The sequence below is a fragment of the Hippopotamus amphibius genome, chromosome 6 (genome assembly GCF_030028045.1).
Source record: "Hippopotamus amphibius kiboko isolate mHipAmp2 chromosome 6, mHipAmp2.hap2, whole genome shotgun sequence".
NCBI classification, from domain to species: domain Eukaryota; kingdom Metazoa; phylum Chordata; class Mammalia; order Artiodactyla; family Hippopotamidae; genus Hippopotamus; species Hippopotamus amphibius.
In genome coordinates, this window is record NC_080191.1 from 51472177 (window position 1) to 51492082 (window position 19906).

Below are 19906 nucleotides of genomic sequence, written 5' to 3' on the forward strand. Positions count from 1 at the left end.
ATTTTGTCTGTTGCTTTTCCATGTTTGGATTCATGTTGCACATTTTCAGCAGAAATATCCCGAAAGGATTGATGTGTTCTTTTTACAGCCTCAGGTGGAGCTTATGTTTGATTTGTCCTAGTGATGTCTCATACCCTGATCCCTTGATTAAGCTACTGTCTACTAGGTCTCTCCATTATAACATTTTTTCCTTTTGAAATTAATAATTATTTTTGATTTGTTCTTGTAATCAGTAACTATTTTGATTTGAAGAAATATTTGAGACTGTATAAACATACCATTCCTCATCAAATTTTTACCCTCTGGTTTTAACATCCGTTGATGTTTCTTGGATGGATTACTTATTGGTTGCCAGATGGTAATTCTCTATTTAATCTTGATCCTTTTTTTAATACTAAAAACTTAAGACCTTGAGAGCAGACTTTTAGAAGTAGCGTAAATAGATTTCTACAGAGTTTGTAGTATCTTAGCAAAAAAGGGTAACTAGTTAAAATGTTTTTTTCAAACAAGACAAAGATATTTGACTTAATATATTTTTTTCAAAATTAGAATCCAAATAAAATGTAAAAGTACATTTTTTTCTGTGGCAGGTGTTAAAAAGTTGGATAGCATTTGTTGTTCAGTATAGCAGCCTAAAAATGTAGATCATCAGATATATTCTTTCTTTATAAAATATAAATTATTTTCAGCAATAGTAATGTAGATACCTGCCAAAGTTAAATTTATGCTGATAGCTAAGTTCAGTGATGAAACTAAGTGCATTTTTATACATTAAAGCACACAAAAAAATGTGTTTTTCATATAGTAACACAGTATAACATATTCCATATATACATATACCATATTTGTGGTATGTAATTTTTGGTATATTAAATATCTGCTTTGATGGATTGAAATTTAGGGATTTTTTTTTCATTACTATCTTGTATTGTAGTCTCCTGGTCTTACTTTCTGACAGTTATGGTAAATCTTGGGTTATTTCATATCTAAACCCATGTAGGGTAGCAGTTAAGTATATCTTATTCTTAAAAAAATTTATAAGCATTACCTTGATAATTCATTAGAACTGATTGTACTTTTATTTATCCATTCAACAAATATTGGTTCTACCATGTGCTAGGCACCATTCTACACCTTGGAACAAATAAGCAGAATGTAAGTGAAAGTACCTGGAAACTATGACATGCTGTATACATATGCTGTATACATAAATATAAATTTGGATATCTTATTTACTTGGTAGGATAGGACCAAAAGATTTTTAGATTAGTTTTCCCCAAAATATATTTCACAGTACTGATTTTTTCCTATGTTAATGTTATTTGATTAAAAAAAAGTGTTATGATCATGAAGTTTTAGAAATGCTGAATTAAAGTTGAACATTTTCTTCACTGCAAGACTTCATAATCTTTAACGTACACTATGAATTTCTTAGAGGGAAGATACATATAAACACATACACATACATATATGTAATTGACCCTTGAAAAGCACAGGGGGTTCGGTTGCTCACCGCTACATAGTAGAAAATCTGCATATAACTTAAAGTCAGCCCTCGATATCTATGGTTCCACATCTGAGGTAGTCTAGTGTTTACTACTGAAAAAAATTTGCACATAAGTGGACCCACGCAGCTCAAACCCATGTTGTTCAAGGGCCAACAGTATATTTATTATTTATTTTGGTTTATATATTAATTTATTTCATGTGGCTTTTCCCAAACTTATTTGACTTTAGCATCATCTTTTATTCACAGAACTTGTGGTTCTCTAGCGTTCTGTGAAATATATGAGGGTGAGTCAAAAATTATCCGCACTCTGGCTGTAGAATTTATTTTAATTAACTTCTAGAAAAGACAAATACATCATTTTTCAACATAATCTCCTTGCTTTACAATACACTTTGTCCATCTGTCAATAAGCTTTCATATTCCTTCATTAAAAAATGTTTTAGGCTGAGCTGTGAGCTACGAATATACTGCTGTCTTCACTTCTTCATCAGAGGTGAATCTTCGTCCTCGTAGGGCTGCTTTCAGGGGACCAAACAGGTGAAAGTCCAGTGGAGCAAGATCAGGACTATAGAGAGGATGCTTTAACACCTTAAAATGAAGTTTTTGCAGAGTGTCAACAGTGTGGGCAGACGTGTGCGGACGTGCACACCCTCAGACCACAAAAAACGAAATCATTGCACGCTGCTCTTCTTTCATGCAAATCACAATTGGGGCATCCATTTTTGCTAGCACTGCAATTACAAATGAACTGATGTAACATGTTCACACCTGCACAGCAGTGACTGGGGAGACAGTAACCTTGAACAGAAAGTGCTGATAAGACACTGCGGCCAACAGAAGTTTTAATATAACCCGAGTGCAGATAATTTTTGACTCACGCTCGTACTTTGAAAAGTGAACTGGTGCCTGAACTATAATTTAATTATAAGACAGTTCCCCAGATTTGGTAGCTATGTTCAGTTTACCCTTAAAGTGGCATCATTCATTGCTAAAGTTGTTTGATAGTGGACTCTTATTCTGAGGGGCATAGCAGTTATCGAGATAATGGTGATAAAATGGCCTGCAAAGGAGAATAATTTGAATTCACTTAAGGTAATTTTCTGATATAATGTTGGATAATTTTATGCATATCAGGATGGTTGATAGTCATATTTTTTCATAAAGTTTCTATTTAGGTGTCTGAAATTACTGAACAGGTGATTTTTGAATAAAACAAACAAAAAGTGATATCTCCCTTTAATCTAGTTTTTAGGAATATCAAAGAACACTTCTCTGGCAGTCAGACAATCTGGAATGTAATTCTGTCTTTGCTGTTTGTGAAATACTTTGTGGAGATAATTACTATTTTCTGGGACTTAATTTCATCATTTATAAAATGGAAGGATTGAACAAGGTGATTTTTAAGGTATAAAGTTTTGTGATTATATGGTACTTAAACAGGATTTGTGCCATCTGTTGACTGCAAAGTCATTTCATCTTGGTGGAATGTAAATTCTGTATGTCTGTATGCTAAGCCTAGGGTGTAAGCTCTACTTTTCTCTCTCTTTCGCTTGTTTTTCTCCTATGGCAGATAGGGTTTCATTTTCTAGGAGGGAAGAACTTTGATAGTCCTGGCATGGCTCAGGTACTTACCCTGAAGCATTCATCGTGGTTGATTTGCTGGCCCAGGGCCCCACAGGATCTCCCCTGTAACCCTGGGTATGTGCGTGTGGTATGTTGCAGAGTGAGATTTTTCTGTTATTGTCATGTTCACTAAAGTCAGATAGTTCTCAAAGGAAATGGAGATGGTAGATAGTCAAAATCAATAGGTATCCATTATAGGAAATGACATTTTAAGACAGTTTCTGGAGCTTATTCATCACTACAATCAATCCATTTATCAAGGAATAAACCAAGATTAGAGGACTTTAATTCTATTAAGGGTTGCTGAAGGAAAACTGAATTCAAAGTTCACATAAGTAACTTAATGTAATATTTTAAGGATGTAACATACTTAAACATTCTATTAATCTACTTTTAAGATTTACCTAAAGCATAAAACATTCAATAAGTAACAAATCCATATTGCAGTTCTTTAATGAGTCCATTACAAAGTTTTCCCCAGTTTTTACATTTGAAAGAACTTACCAGACTCCACAGAACATACTCAAATAAGGCTTTTGTTTGAAGGCAAAGGATATTGTGCAGCAAGAGGAAAAGAATGCACATAAGCATTCTAAGAGACATCCCATATGAACCTCCCACTCTCTGCACTTGTGCACACAAGGCCTGTGCTGAGTCTCCAGCTCCAGCCCCAACCCCAAGGTCTGTCTTCTGAGGAATTTGACAAGAAACTCTCAGAGGGGTCTTTTAAATGATTAAGCCAGTATTGCCAGTTAGGCCAGTTGCCAACCATTCAAAACTACTACACTGGGGGTTGCCAAGGGGAGTTTGGGGAGTTTTGGATCTTGAACAAACACATCATAAATCCCGCTGCCCTTGGCCATGATCATAAAACCAGATATCCCAGTATCTTCAATCCAGCTGTAAATCAGCTCTATCTCCACACTCATTAAGGAAAGAACACCCTCCCCATTTCAGACTAGTATTATTAACAATGTGATTCTCCAGTTTGAATCATTTTATCTTCTAGAACATCATTATTCAATAGAAATATGAGATCAGCATGTGTAATCTTAAATTTACTAATAACCATCTAAATAACAGTAGGAAAAGAAGTGAAATTAGTTTTAATAACAAATGTTATTTAACTCTACATATGGAAAATATTATCATTTCAACATGTATTCAACATACAAAATTGAAATATTTCACATTTTTTTTGTACTCTTTGAAATCTTTTTTGTACTCGTTGTGAGTATTTTATACTTCCAACGCATCTTAGACTAGTCACATTTCAAGGGATCAGTAGCTACGTGTGAGTGGTGGCTACCATGCTAGATAACCAGTTCTAGAGTGAGAACATAGCTGCTATATAACAACAGATAGAATTAAAAACTTGGAAAGCACTTGTTTTTGTCAGTGATCCTCATTTGTTTATTAATACATTTACATTCATTCGTTCATTCAACAGACATTTTTTGAGCACCTCCTAGGTATCAGAGATTAAATACTGGAAATATATTGCCCTTGAAGAACTCATAGTTCGGTGAATGAAAATGATATGTAAACTAAAATACATATAAGTGCTGATAAAAGCCTGCATAGTATGATGTGGAAATGGAAGTAATGGGTATGTTTTTAGATGAAAACTATAGGAAGATTTCACAATTTAGGTTAGATGAGCTCGGTCTTAAAGGATCAGTGGGATATTATAAGATAGCAAAGAGCAAAGTTATTTTAGTCGGAAGGTGCAAAGACTTATCAAAAGCAGGGTATTCTTGAAAAACTGCTAATAGTTTGATATGACCAATGTTTAAAATTCATTTGGGCTAGTAGCAGGAAACTAAGACAGAACTGCATACAGGGCAAAAATATACATCATAGTATGCTAAAGAGTTTGGACTTCATGATGGAGACCTAGGAAATGATTTTATAGTAAGAAACATAAAATTTGTATGTAGAAATACTGCTTTGATGCTGTTGTATCAGATGAGCTGGGAGCAGAAGAGGAAGGCCAATTAGGAAGCTGTTATCAACCATAAATAATGAAGATTTCAACTGTGACTGCAAATGGAAGAAATGGACATACATGAATAAAATTCTGGAATTAGAATCAACAGGACTGTTGATTGTAGCTGGGTAGTTTGAGGGGATGGGAAGCAGAGCATAGTAAAAGACAGGAAGAAATCACATGTTATGTGGAGGTTTGTATGATTTATTAAGTCAAGTTTTATATTTAACCAGATCTTGCAACGATTTATCAGAATAGTTCATAGGTAGTTGAAAGAGTAATCACAGATTTTTCTATGGAGGTAGCATAGCAGTTAATAATTAAAATGACAGTGGTGAAATCTAGTGATCCTCTAAATATCCTTTAGTTATATGTGCTTTATAAAATCTTAGCTAGTGCCTTATTACTTGATTTGATTTAGAAAATGGTTAGTCTAGGATTACAAATGAATAAACCTTTCAGGAGCGTAAGCAATAATCGGTGGCATAATTTTGAGAACCTGAGTTGGAAAAAAGATCAAAGTATGCAAGTCAAAAGGACTCATTAATTTCCAAGCAAGATTAATGAAGAAAGATCACATAAAAACTGTAGCATTTTTAGTTTACAGAGATAATGAAACTACTCTGTTAGCATCCTTGCAGGGGGGTGGACAAAAGATTTATTTATAAAGAAATAAAAATCAGACTTGCTTTAAACTTTATTGTAAGTTTAAATGCTGGACACAGTAAAGCAATACCAAAAGACTATTGAGCAAGACAAAAGTTAAGAATTTTGTACCTGGCCAGGTTTTATGTATCTGGTCTTCAGAGCAAACATTTAAATTCTTCACTGAACGGTCATATATCTCTGGACAGATTGAAATAGAGTTGGAATTCTTACTTTGTTCCTTGTACAGCATGAGGGACTGGCTTTCAGATTTAAGCCTCCTTTTTTCCATACCTTTCATATTTCCTCAATTCTCTCTCCCACCTCAAGAAACCAGTCTTCTCCCCTAGTAGTCCTTTCCAGTCCCTTGGAGCTGGTGTTCTACCTAACTCTTATCACTAGTCACTTGTTGGTTCTTGTATATTAGGATGCCAGACGTTCAAGATTCCATTGCATCATCATTTTCTGCATAAAGAGGGGAAAAGATGTTTCCCTGGGATCTTAAGGCAGAATTAGATGTTTTAATACCAGTTGAAAGGTGTGTATTTGTAAAAGTTTAATGTAATAACGGTGACATTTCATATCAGTGGGGAAAGCTCTGTTGGTTCCTTAATAAGGCTGGCAGGTGCATACCTGTATCACAACTCATCACATTGTACACTTTAAATACGTGCATTTTATTGTCTGGCAGTTATAGCTCAATAGAATCACACAAATAGTGCCAAAATTATTAGAGAAAAAACACCTTCCCTATATCAAAATATACTTCAGAAAATAAGTGTAATCAATGAAACTATAAAGCAATTACAAGAAAAAACAAACAAAAAAAATTGTAATGATATTTGTGTGAGAAAAACTTCCTAACCATGAAAACAAAGAGGCAGTGACAAAAAAGAAGATAGTTTTTTTCATACACATACACACACATACACATATAATGATTTGGGATCGTATCATACCAGCCTTTTTTCCCCAAACCTTCCCTCTCATTAGCAGCCAATCCCCTTTCCTGCCCCACCAGGTAAGCTATGTCAAAAATCTTACAGGTATTTTTCCAAAATATATGTATTTCTAAAATCACATATATTTACACACACATATACAAACATTTTGGTTTTTTGGTCATTGTTTTACATAAAAATAGAATTGTATTAGTCTTTTTTGCATCTTTTCTTAATCCACTGTACTTGAGGAAAATCCCTCTATGTCATCTGGCATAGCCCTGATTTCTTCGTTTTAACGGGCACGTGTCAGCCAGTTGTTTGTCTCACAATTTTTCACAATTTATTCAGCCATGCCAAATTGATGAGCATTAACTTTATTTTCAGTTTCTGATCACTAGAAATTGTGCTGCCTTTACCTTTCTGTACATATTCGATAGGAATTGGGTCTTTTGTTTCTATGGAATAAATGCTTTGGAGTAGAATTACTACTCCTCAAAATTGACTAGTTTTACATATTTCTTTTTTTCATAAATGTTCTCAAACTGCTTTTCAAAAAGACTATCCTTCACATTTTTACCAGCCATGCGTAAGTACTTCTTTTCCATTGTTCCTGCCGGCAGTAGTATTATAGCTCATTTTACTTTCTTTTTTTCTTCTTCTTTTTTTTTTTAAACTTCTTGTTTGCTCAAAGTCTCAGAGTTGGCCAGAGATGAATGACTGGGGCCTTTTCCTTTCTCAGGTCTTTCCTGGTTGTGCACACTGCCTTGCATGTGTGTACAGCCTTTTATATCCCTAGAGTATGTCTAGTTCTTCCAGATTTTTTAAAAAATTCCTGCAGGATCTTATTTGCCTCAACTAAAACCACAGCCTTAGGCAGCTACGATATTGCCAGCAGATTGCTATTTTATTTCTGTGATGCCCTGGGGGTAGGGCTTTTTGTCTTCCTGAGCTGATGTCTGTTGTGTCCAATGAAATTGCCACAACGCCTTGGGAATAGAGTTTTTCAGGGGGCTGCAAATTGGGACAAAACACTGATTGCAAATTGGGACAAAACACTGATTGCACTCTAGGGAAGCTGGTTTTAATAGAACTGCAAAAAAACTTTAGTCCTTTCTAGTGGCTGATGCTCTTGCCTTTTCATGGTACCAGGCCGCTGAGCTGGGGAGCAAAGGGGATGGGAATAGCCCTTCATCAAAACATCCCAACCCCTCCCTGTCTTACCAAGGTTCAGTCATTTCCATTGAGTTGATAATGTTACACTCATTTTGAGGCCTCAGTTAATTTGCAGAATTCTGAAGTGATTTAACTTTAATTCAATTTTAGTAAATGAGTGCGTTCAAGGAGGTCATACTTTGTCATTCTGGAAGTCAGTCTCTTTTTTTAGTTTCATTAGCTGTTCATAGGCATTGAGTCCACCATGTGAACTTTAAGGTCATTTTGTCCAAATCCAAGAAAAGCTGTTGGAATTCTAATAGACTTGATTATTTAAATGTATACTTCTGTGCAATTTTTAAAAAAATGTCTAAGAATTCAGTCACAAGTGACACTAGGGAGAGTATTCACAACATAGGGGCACAATGTTAGTGACCTTTGAATATTACATTTATTTTTAAATATAAAGAAGATAACATACAAGCATGGGTTAAAGATATAAGCTATTTTTAAAAGAAGAAATACAGATCACCAGAAAGCCTAAGAATTTTCAGTTAGGGATTAAATCAGTGCAAATTAAAATGAGATACCCTTTCCATTTACCAAATCAGGGAAAAAAATAGCATTGTTTGGGAAGGGTGTGGCAGAATACTCTCATACACTTTCTTCTTCCTTTCTGGAATACAGTTCCACCTAAGTATCTTTTCTAGAAATTAATCCTAAAGAAAAATTATCAATTTATTCACTTATTAAATAGTTATCTAGTGTCCACCCTGTGCCAAACAATGTTCGTCACCATGGATACATCAGCAGAAAACATATCCACTCTTAAAAATATTTGCTCTCGTGGAATTTACATTCTTGTTGGTGAGGCAAACAACAAACAAAAGAAAATACAAACTGCGTTAGAATGAGCTAGCTACTGTGGGGGGGGGGGAAGCTGGGAAAGAGGGTAAGAAGTGTTGGGGTAGCAGCGTGTGTTTGGGATTTTCACAAAATGGTGAGGCCGATTAATCCCTAAGAAATGGGAGTAGTATGTTTTATTTTCTTAAAGTTTCTGATTTGTTAATACAATGAACATGTAAAAATAGATAAGAGAAATCAACCTTTTTAAAAATAATCAAAATTCTTTGACAAGATGAGTTTCTGACACATTTTATAGAGGTTGGTTTATTTTAGCAGTCTTTTGGACATTACAGTGGGTGGATTTTACTTTAAGAGAGTAAATGTAAATGAATTTATTAGCATGGGGATTAATTTCGCAGCCTGTCACTTTGGGTGAAAATATGATTTAGATTTTTCTCAAATAAGCTATTTTAAAACATGAATTTATTTAGCAAATTGAAATCCTATTTTGCTTATCTTAAGAACATTGGAAAGACTGAATTTCTGTTACTAGAATTTTATCACATAAATGTTGTTAAGTTATTCATTTTATTTACTTTTAAGCACTGAATTTCAAACAGTAAATTGATCATTTAAACTATTATATTTTATCAAATATTTCTTTCAAAATCACTTTAAAATGTTTCATGGTGGATTTCATTATATTTCATTTCATAAACTGTCAATGTGTAAGAATTTAGAGTAACTTAGAATTTTAGAATTTAATGCAGGAAAATATATTTTAGGAAAACAGTTAAAGGATGGGAAGAAGCCAGAACCATGCAAACCTATCCTCAAGGTGGAATTCAAAACGACTAGATCTGGGTAAGATTTTACTTCATTGACAATATTCATTGTATGTAATTGCTGAAATAGCACTGAAGGCTATGTTAGCATTATTTTTGAAAGCCTACTTTAGAATGGTCTAGCCCAGTCTTAAATTTTATGCTTTCTTTATTTAACAAGATAACTAAAATTGATAATTTTAGTATACAGTATTTCATTGTGCTCTCTCTGTCTTCAGTAGTTTCACAATATAGAAAAGTTTAAATTATTTATCTTATCAAACTTTATATGTTCTGTTAGGTTAGTCTTCAGTAACGGTAGTGTTTATTCACTAGTGAAAATTGTGAAGTAAGCAATGAAGAAAAAAGATTTAAAACTTAACCTATTTATACTATATATGTTAATTGTGAAAGTTATCTGTTTTATTCAAAAATTAAATCTTATTTTAAGAATATTTGGCAATTCCAGTAATAAATACAGCTTAATATTAAAGTCGTATTTGAAGAGACTGACGCTATGTGAATTAGGTATAAGATTTTATATGGTTTTTACAGTTTGCATATCTTACATATATTTTTTGTATATACCAAATGTTATGTTTAAAAATATAGTAAAGGAAAAAAATTTTTAATGTTTCTTTGAAAATTCCACATCTCTTTAACCGCTAAAGGAGCCTGTTGATTTACGTTCTAGTTTCCTAGGAAAGGTGTATGGTTTTATTTACTAGAGCTGTGTGATAAGAGAGTGAATTTATGTAGTATATATAGTGCAGTGGCTCTCAAACTGTGGTCCCTAGGCCAGCAGCCTCAGATGAGAACTTGTTAGAAATGCATAGTCTCAGAATTCACCCCAGACCCACTGAATCAGAAACTCTGTGGGTGGAGCCCCACAATGTTTTTACTAGACCTGCAGGAGATTCTGATGCACACTAAAGTGGTATATTTTTTTATACCAGTTTATAACCACTGATTATTATAACTGGCTTACTTCCCTTTTTAATCTATTCTTTTCTCAATCTAATGCAGCTTTGCCTTTTTCTTAAAAAAGAGAAAAAAAGATAGTAGGCTGAAGAATCTTAAGATTGCTGTTATTTTTCCTTGATCCTCTCTAGCCTTCCTCTGGGACCCAGAAGATATACTGTGTTCAGATAAAAAGTTGAGTGAACTCCAAGAGGCATAGCATCTGTTTAATTGACCATGGCATCCCTCACTGTGTGACCTTTGGCACAGAGTTATGTGACCTCTTTGTGCTTCAGTTTCCTCATTTTCAACATAGATGTAATAATAGGTCAGAAGGTTGTTGTAATGAATTAAGTGAGATAATCATGTATTCAAAACATTTCACACAGTGCCTGATACATAATAAACTTTCCTTAAACAGTTGCCCTCATTTTTATTGGGAAACCCCCAACTGCCAATTGCCTTTTATTTGTTGTATTTGTTCTATGGCAAAGATATGTAAACAGGAAAGCATGCCAGTGAGATGGGGTGGGGTGGGGAACCAGAAGAAAAAACCCTATGTTTATAATACAACATAAAATGAATTGCCTGAACTTTAAACTAACAATGCTAATTGTCTCCTGAATTGTCTAATCGTTTTAACAACTATTGATTGGCAACAAAGGCAAAAGTACGGGGAAGATTTTTTTTCTCTCTGTGTTCTACCTATTCCAGTTTTCATTCCTGTATAGTGGTAGTGTTTTAAAGTTCTTGATTTCTTCAGGATGGCAGTGATGCTTTTCCTTTCATAGGATCAGAAATGAAAAAAAGTCTGGCTCTTTTGTATGCATTTGTAGGTACTATTAAATAGATCAATAGGAATAACTCTCTGGTAACAGTCTTCTCCAGCTTTCCAATTTCTTTTTCACCTGGGATAAGATTTTCAGTAAATTAAATGAGCTCTTTTTTTCTCACTCCATGACTCGTTTCCTTGAGATAGCTCCCCAGAATTCCAGCCTGTAGCCAGCACTGAGAACTACTGCACCACCCCTCCCACTGAGAGCAGATCACCCTCCATTAAGCAAGCTAGGCAGTTCTCAACCTTTTCTGTTCCTGGCAAGTAACTTGAGCAGGTGCCAGCAGAATGTGTTCTGTCAGTTCATGTTGGCAAATTACCACATTTTATTAGAAGGGCCATCCTTCCCTGCTCAGAATCTTCCACATTTTCTTCTCTTTACCTAGAAATAATTTCAAAGCCAAAGGATTCCCCCTCATCCTTTATAGCTCAGCATAGATGAGACTGCTTTTAAGGATGTCTTGGCCATGTGGACTAGATCGTGTCCCCTAGTAATATACTCTCAAAGCATGTTGTATTTTTGCTTTCTAACATTTATACTTGTCATTAATAATGAAACTATTGTTTTAATGCATGTCTTTCCCTTTAAATATTCAGATTGATGAAAGTATGGGACTCACCTGTCTCATTTCTAATTGTCCTAGCACAGTGTTATTGAATGTAAGGAAGAATATAGGCTGGTGTATAGAAAAGCACAGCCATGAAGAATTAGCTGTTACTTGTTAATGACAAACTAGCTGTTGCTGTTAATGTTAAAGGTAAACTGACAAAAAATGGAATCAAGATGTGTAACTTTTATTTTCTAATAAAGCATATATTACACCAGAAGAGGCAATTTAATTAATATAACATTTTAATAGCATTTTTATTAAAGATATGCAGCTATTCTTTACATGGCTTGTTCTTAATAAAAAGTCAAAAATTAAATGGCAAGTCAATTCTTTTGAAGTTGTTTCTTTGAAAATCTAATGTGACTCAGGTATGAAGTCCTCAGCCAGTGGTATTTGAGCAAAGTGATTAGAGCATGAGCTCTTGAGCCAGATCACCTGGGTCTAAATCTGGCCTCAGCTGTCCACTTGTGTGGATCTTCAGCAAATCAACCCAGCTTTCTGTGCTTGTTCCTTCTCTGTAAGATGGGAATAATAGTATCTACCTCAGAGTTGTTATGAAGATTAAACAATTTATATAAAGCACCATTCAAAGAACCACCAGGTTGAGGGGAAGCATCTCTTATTAGGGAACCTAAAAGTGAATATTATCCAGGTTAAATATGGCAGTTTAGTTACATTTGGAGAAGCACATCTAAGAGATTAATTTACTCCCTTTTGTCATAACACACGCTATGACAAGCCTTTGTGAACAGGGCCAGAGAATAAATATTTTAGGCTTTGCAAGCCGCACAGATCTCTTGCAGTTATTCAACTCTGCCACTATAAGCCCCAAAACAGCTATAGACATCTCATAAATGAGTGAATGCAGCTGTGTTACAATAAAACTTTATTTACAGGCTTCGAAATTTGAATTTCATATGATTTTCAGGTATCATTCTTTTGTGTGATTTTTTTCAACTATTTAAAAACATAAAAACCGTTCTTAGCCTACAGGCCATAAAAAAACCGGCAGTGGGCTGTAGTTTGATGACCCTTGACAGGCACACACGTACATACACATGATATAGTTAATTTAATCTTTAAGGAAAAGTTGTTGGGCTTTTGTATTTTCCCCTTTACTCTACCCCACTCCCACCCTTTGTGCCAGAATTTATTTTCAAGTAGTTTAGTAGATATGGTGATTTCTTTAATTTTGTATGTGGGATAAAAGCTGTAGGTAGATTACCTATGTAATATTAAAAAAAAAAGATTACAGTAGAAACTCAGGGTACATTCATGGTATTCTGGTTCTGAAAATATCTAAAGATGTATTCCAATAATACTCACAAACTTGCTACCACTGCTACCAGGGCTGTGTTTCCAGTGAGAGAATCTTAACTCTCAGGAGCCCCAAGGCTCCCTTGTGCACCAAGTTATTTCTCCAGAACACGGGCTCACTTTCTGTGATTTTTATCCTCTTGACTGTAGATTGCTCTTAACTGTATCTGTTAACACTTATGCTGCACTTCCTGCATGTGTGCTGCCAAACACTGGTGTAAGTGCTTCACACATATTTATTTAATTTAGCAGCAACCCTATGAGGTAGGTATTATCTAACAGATGAGGAAACTGAAGCAGAAAGGTTGAGTAACTTGCACAAAGTCATACAGCTCATAAATGGAAGAGCCCAGATTTAATTGTCTGTACTCTTACCTGTACTCTACTACTGCCTACTCTCTGTTCACATTAACCACCACTCCCCAGGTTTACACTCAGACCTGCAGATCTCCCAGCAACAATTGCTCTGCTAAGCTATTTGCTGAAACTGCAGGTGAAGAAACTCCCCTTCAGTTCATTTACACATATGTTGATCATTGAGAACAATGTTTTGGGATCACAGGTTTGATAATAGTCTTTACATCAATAAGTGTATTTTCTCATTCATGGAGACTATGCTTTTCTCTGAACTCTTGCCACCAAAGTGTTATTCAGCAGATGTTCCAGATTCATTCTCTCTCCTCCATCTCAATTCTTGCTAAGCCATAGCAATAGGAAGAGAAACTCATTTGGATAGTGTACCCACATACAGAATCAAAACTTGTTTCCTTTTATCTTAGCAATTCTTATATTCTTACTTGAGATAAAAATAGCGTCTTATATCTTGAACTCAAGACCCTTGGGTGGCTTGGCTTTCAAGCACCAAGAAGAAAAAAATTAGTAGATAAAGTGGACATCCATTATTTGCCAGGTGTTCTGCTGTGCAACTTGAATGCATTATCTTTCCTAATTCTCTTAACAGCAGTGTGACTTGGATACTTTTATTGTCCCCATTTAGGATTATAGATAATGCATCATAGAGAGCTTAAGTAACTTGCCCCATGAAGTAACAGAGCTGGAATTTGAGCCCAGGTTGACTCCAGAGCTGGAGCGCTTAGTCAGTATACTAGACATTATCACAAATAGCCTGGGTTAGGAAAGGATTATTCTAATGATTCACAAGTCACTCATTTCAACAAGAAGTGTATTTTCTCTTATATTTGCTAGTTTATCAGATCATCTTTAAATTTAATATAAAATCATACTCAACACAAGTAATCACACTAATGTGAGCCGAGAGATCTGTCTGTGCCTTCAACAGGCTGGATAACTTAATGCAGGTAACCCTCGCTTTTCAGGACTAGAGAGCTGCACAGACTGCTTCCAGGCTGCACATTTAATTCTAACTTGATGACGCCCACATTTGATTTAATGGTATTCCTGCGTAGTCATGGCACTTGGTCTTATACTCACTGTATAGGAAAAATCCACAAGCAGATTTATATTTAATTGTACTTAATGGGAAAAGACCTCTTTGAGTCCATGGACTCAGAATTTCAAAGGCATCATCAGATAACCTTCCCTGTTTTCATGTTACTTGTACCATGTTGGTCAGCAAGTTTCAATCTCAAATTGGCTAATTCTCATTTTATCACTATCTTGAGACATTCTTATGACCCACCCCAGATTTATCTGTATTATTTTCATTCTCTCAAAAGTAGAACATTTTCTCCCATCTTACTCTTCAAACCTTGTACCTAACTAGGATAAATTATTGTTCACTTTCTTGATTTTAAGATAACATTTGACTTGCAGTGCCTTAATGAATGCTATTATGTTGTAATCCTGAGTAGCTAGAAAAGTGGGACTACTAAGCTCTGTCTTCTGACATCAGAATACTTCATTTAGCAGCTGTATACATATATGCTCAAGATTGGGTTTTGTCTGTGGCTTCTATCAATTTAAAGTACTAAGATTCCTCTATTTTTAAGTTTTTCTCTATATTAATATTTATTAATAATTCATTACTGCTAATTTATAATTGAGATCACATATTTAAGTCTACAAACCCATTTTTATATCATTAGTAAGTTTTACTTGTGAGTTTTGTTTGAAATTAAATGTGTTTCAGGCCCTTGAGATATATTTAACCAGTCGTGGTTACTAAAATGGAGGTGATGTTGCTTGAGTATAAGACAAAGGAGCACATACAGAATGATTCCCTGACAGCTCAGAACCCTTTAGCACCAAGGCTCCCAGCACTGGTATTCTATCTTGAAAGGTGCTAAAGTAAGAATGTAGAAAGGAAGACTAGTAGACTGAACAGAGGGGAAAAAAAGGAAACCCAGGATATCAGGTTCTTGAAGTGTTCGTAGGAGAGAGTAAGTAAGTAAGCATTATTTACTTCCATAGAAAGATGGATTGGAATGATAGGAGAAAAGTTAGGAGATATGTATTGTAGGAAGGATTAATTTGTAAGGGTACTTTATCAGCATCATTTCAAACATGAGCCAGCATATAGGGACATTAAAAGAAAAAGAAATGGGTGGATTCAGAATGGAAAATACTCGTTTAGAACATGTATTTAGTGAATTCACCAGTAGATAGAAGTAGCAATTATGTGTCATCAAGAAGAGTAAGGAGATTTTTATTTTTACTTTAAATTAGGGAAGACCTGTGTATGACTAATGACAGAAAAGAAAGAGCCTTTGGAATAGGAGACACTGAAAATGAAATAATTTTAGAAGAAAGTTTTAGAGTGGATTTCTCATATTGAACCCAAAGTACAGATAGAGAAGATAACTTTCTTTCTTAAATATCGAAAGCGTTGTCATATGATTATTTGATCCATTCTTCTGGAAAAACTTTTTGACCACAGAACCAAAAATCTTAGGGTTAAGCTAGTTTCTGAAATGGAACATCGAAGTAGATGAAGTAGATGAGAAGAATAAAATGTGTGGTAGAGGGGAGCGTGCTAGCTAAAGGATATAGTGAAGCTGGGGAAATTAAATGATGGAAAGCAAGAGTTCTTGGCCCCTGCGGCAGTGACCAGCATATATTAAGCACTCAGTAGAATGCTTGTTGAATGGATGAATCATAATAATATCATGAATTAATATGTATAGTTTTTCTTGAGTGACCTAGGAAGCAGAAAAACTTTCAGCATAAGTTACATTTTAGCAGTGCTTTAATACAAAGTGTAATGACAAATATGGGAATGACATTAAAAATTGGCAAACTATTTTCATGGTATTTCACAGGAGAAATGCATTTTTTAAAAAATTTAGTCACAAATACTGTTGTAATTCCACTGTTCTAAAGTAATTTTTTTCATTTGTTCATTTTCCCTAAGTCTTTTTTCAAATACATATCCATTTTCACTTATATTCTTAGAGTATATTCAGTTTGGTTTTTTTTTTTTTCTATTTAGTATGTCTAAAGTATTATAGGTTTTATTTTTTAAATTAGTTTCAAGGACTGTGTACTTTACTCAGACTCAGACATACCTCCCTTTTTTTGAGCTTAGTTTTTAAATATTATAGATAAGCATGTTTATAATATTATAATTAATATAGTAATGAACATATTTTCTCTTGATATTATAGAGAATTCAACAGAAGATTTTTACCACTTTACTATTTCTTTACAGTAAATTTCCAGTGGTGAAATTTTGAAGATAAAATATTTTTATGAATCTTGACAAATTGCCACATTGCTTTTTGAAAGTATACTTTAAAGAACTGAGTATAAAATATAATAGTTGTCAGTCTCATCAATGTGGGATGATTTTTTTTTGTTTTATTAATTTGCTACCTTAAAAATCAGCATTTATGCTTTAGAATTATCTTAAATTCTCTAACCATAATGTGAACTCCTAATTGACTGCTGTTAATGGAAAGGCAGCCTGCTCTCATAATTGGGGTTGAAGTTAAATTTGTTTGTATCTGCAGACAAAGCAGCAATGATTCATAGAAACTTTCCAGTTTAATTTTTTGTAAGCAATTGTCCAGCTAAGCTTTTATGGTTTGATAGGGGCCAGAAATTATTCATATGCCTGTCTGCAGTTTTGAATATGTATTATTTATTAAAATATACAGTGTTATTTCAAACCTAATTGTTTTCAAAATTTGTTACTTATTTGTTACGACTATTCAGATATCCCCTTCTTACACTGCCTCTAGTTGATTCATTCTACTTTACATACTACTGAAGTTCATTCTGAGCTTTCCTACAGTTTCTTCTTTTAGAGCCATGCCTCCTCCATTGACTAAATTGGTTCTCTGGTGCATCCTTAAAGCTTTATGGATTGTTCAAGCTAATCAAGGGTATATTTTCCATTATTATTCATCCTAATCTATATTTTGTCCCATCCCTAAAATGCTTTCACTTGAGATCTGTACATAGACTGAATATCTTAGTGATAGATAGTTCACTGATTATTCTAGTACTTTTATGGATGTTTATAACACATATTGATATTAAGCTTATATAATTTAGATTATATTTTTCTAGAGGACAAGAGTCAAATCCATGTAAGGCTTTGCCTGCAGTAAATGATTTTTAAATGTTCTTTCATAAATAAGCTTTGAAATCATATTTGTAACACTGCAAACCCTCTTATATGGTACATTTAATCACAAATTAATTCCATATGGCAAGGACTACATTAAAAAAAGTTTAGGTTTCTTTTTGGGGAAAAAAAAAAAGCAAGCCTAATTGCTACATAATTAAATTCTCCTATGTGTATTGATACTAGAAAGAACCAGAGTAATACACTAATATGAATTGCTTATGCATCCTAACCAATCTGTATATAAAAACTGTAGTAGATTGAAATCCCAAAGCATAAATTTTGTGGAATTTGTATGGTTAGGATAAGTCTACTAAACTCTGTATCTTATCTCACTGATTTACCATGTTGATGCTTACTGTTTGTTTTGCCTTCTAATTTAACTTCTCACTACAATTGATGCTCTGTCCTGCAAAGCACAGGTAGAGAAAAGTTATGTTGCCACAGACATGGCAACTTCATCATACTAGCCTTTGTTATGATCATCAGCCTTTATGGGCTACAAGAGAGTACCGTAATTTAAAGTTATTAAGGTTAATGAAATTTTGAGTTCATAGGAGGGCTTAGGCAAATTTCGGCATCCAAGGTGGAGAAGGTGTTCTGAGAACTTTTTTCCCTTTCATAATTAAGCAGGGACTTTAGAATTCTTGAATTCTTCTTCTGCCTTATCTCCAAATCTGTGGTTTGTCAGCCAGTCATTTAAATGAGCATTTCAAATGTTAGAGGACTGATGCTAAATAACTCTTAAAAAATTCTTAAATGATTAAGGAAGGCATTAAAATTTGTCTAGTATAAAGAGATGTCATAGGACTTTGATAAATCTTTATCACTATACTAATGGTCAAAAGTTGATAATTTAGAGAAGAATGCAACTTTTTTTCTTTGCACTGTACTAATAGAATCCCCTTTAATAAACTCAAGCCCACCATTCACACCTTTATTAATTATAATACCCTTTTATATAATTATATAATCTCAATAAATATAATAACCAATTAATTGTTATAACTTTTATTCAAATGAAAACCTGTCATTGCATATGTTTTGTGTGTGTGAGCTTAATTTTTAGGTGTATACTAACAGTCCACAAACTAATCTCAGGACCCTTTACACTTTTAATTATGGAGAACCCCAAAGAACTTTTATTTATGTGGGTTTTACCTATTGATATTTACCATATTAGAAATAAAGGTTAGAATTTTTAAAATATATATTGCTTCATTTTAAAGTAATAAAAACGCTTTGCATGTTAACATAAAAAAATTTTTAAATAATTTTAAAATTCTAAAAAAAATCAGTGGAATTGTTTTATTTTGGAAATCTCTTGAAAGTCTAGTATAATACAGCTGGAGTCTCAGATCTGCTTTTATATTAAGTCTGTTGTGACATGTTCTTTTAATTGAAGTATATGAAGAAAATTCAGCTTTACAGAGACATGTGATTGGACTTTCAAAACATTGGTGAATATTCTTTGATACTATACCAAAACTTGACAAGTGGTAGATTCTTAACAATTGTAGTATGGAATCTGAACCCATATCAGTTAAGTTTTATACTCTTTTTCATTAAAATCCATTGGTCTCTCTGCACTTTCAATGGCTCTTTCACCCGTGCATGCTTTTATAACATTATGGCACTGGTCATTTGGAAAAGATTGATTCAGTGAATCATTCATGTCTTCTAGTGTTGACACATTTTATTATGGAATGTATTTTTAAATTATTAATATTACCACTGATCTTATCAGGAAGTCTTGTAAGTAGTGGGAAGCTGTGAAGCTCAGCATGACAGAAAAAAGTTTTCCAAACTCTTGATATTTTTACCTGAAACCCTAGATTTTATCATTTTAAACAAATAATGTCAGTTGTTTTTCTTTAAGTAACAGATTCATTTGATTCATTTTTGAGAAAACGACTATTAGTTACCCAAGCCTAAATAATGATGATTTGTCAGTCATCCTTTAAGCAAAAATAATAGCAATTCAGTTCACAACTCAAATGATTGTACAAGTGCTTTTCTAGAAATAACTGTACAATTCAGTATACAGAAGCAGTGCTTTATGTATACCTCCCATTTTCTCAGCACAGTATTAAAAAGACA

At 33.9% G+C, this 19906-nt stretch overlaps 1 protein-coding gene across 6 annotated transcripts in view; it reads left to right on the forward strand.

Moving 5' to 3' along the window:
- The window catches only part of STXBP5 (syntaxin binding protein 5), a 177540-nt gene that overhangs the window by 79404 nt on the left and 78230 nt on the right, over nt 1-19906 (forward strand). For all 6 annotated transcript variants that reach the window (XM_057738146.1, XM_057738148.1, XM_057738149.1 and 3 more), the window contains exon 9: nt 9496-9574. In XM_057738146.1, coding sequence (XP_057594129.1) covers nt 9496-9574 — 79 coding nt within the window. The remainder of the gene's footprint in view (nt 1-9495; nt 9575-19906) is intronic.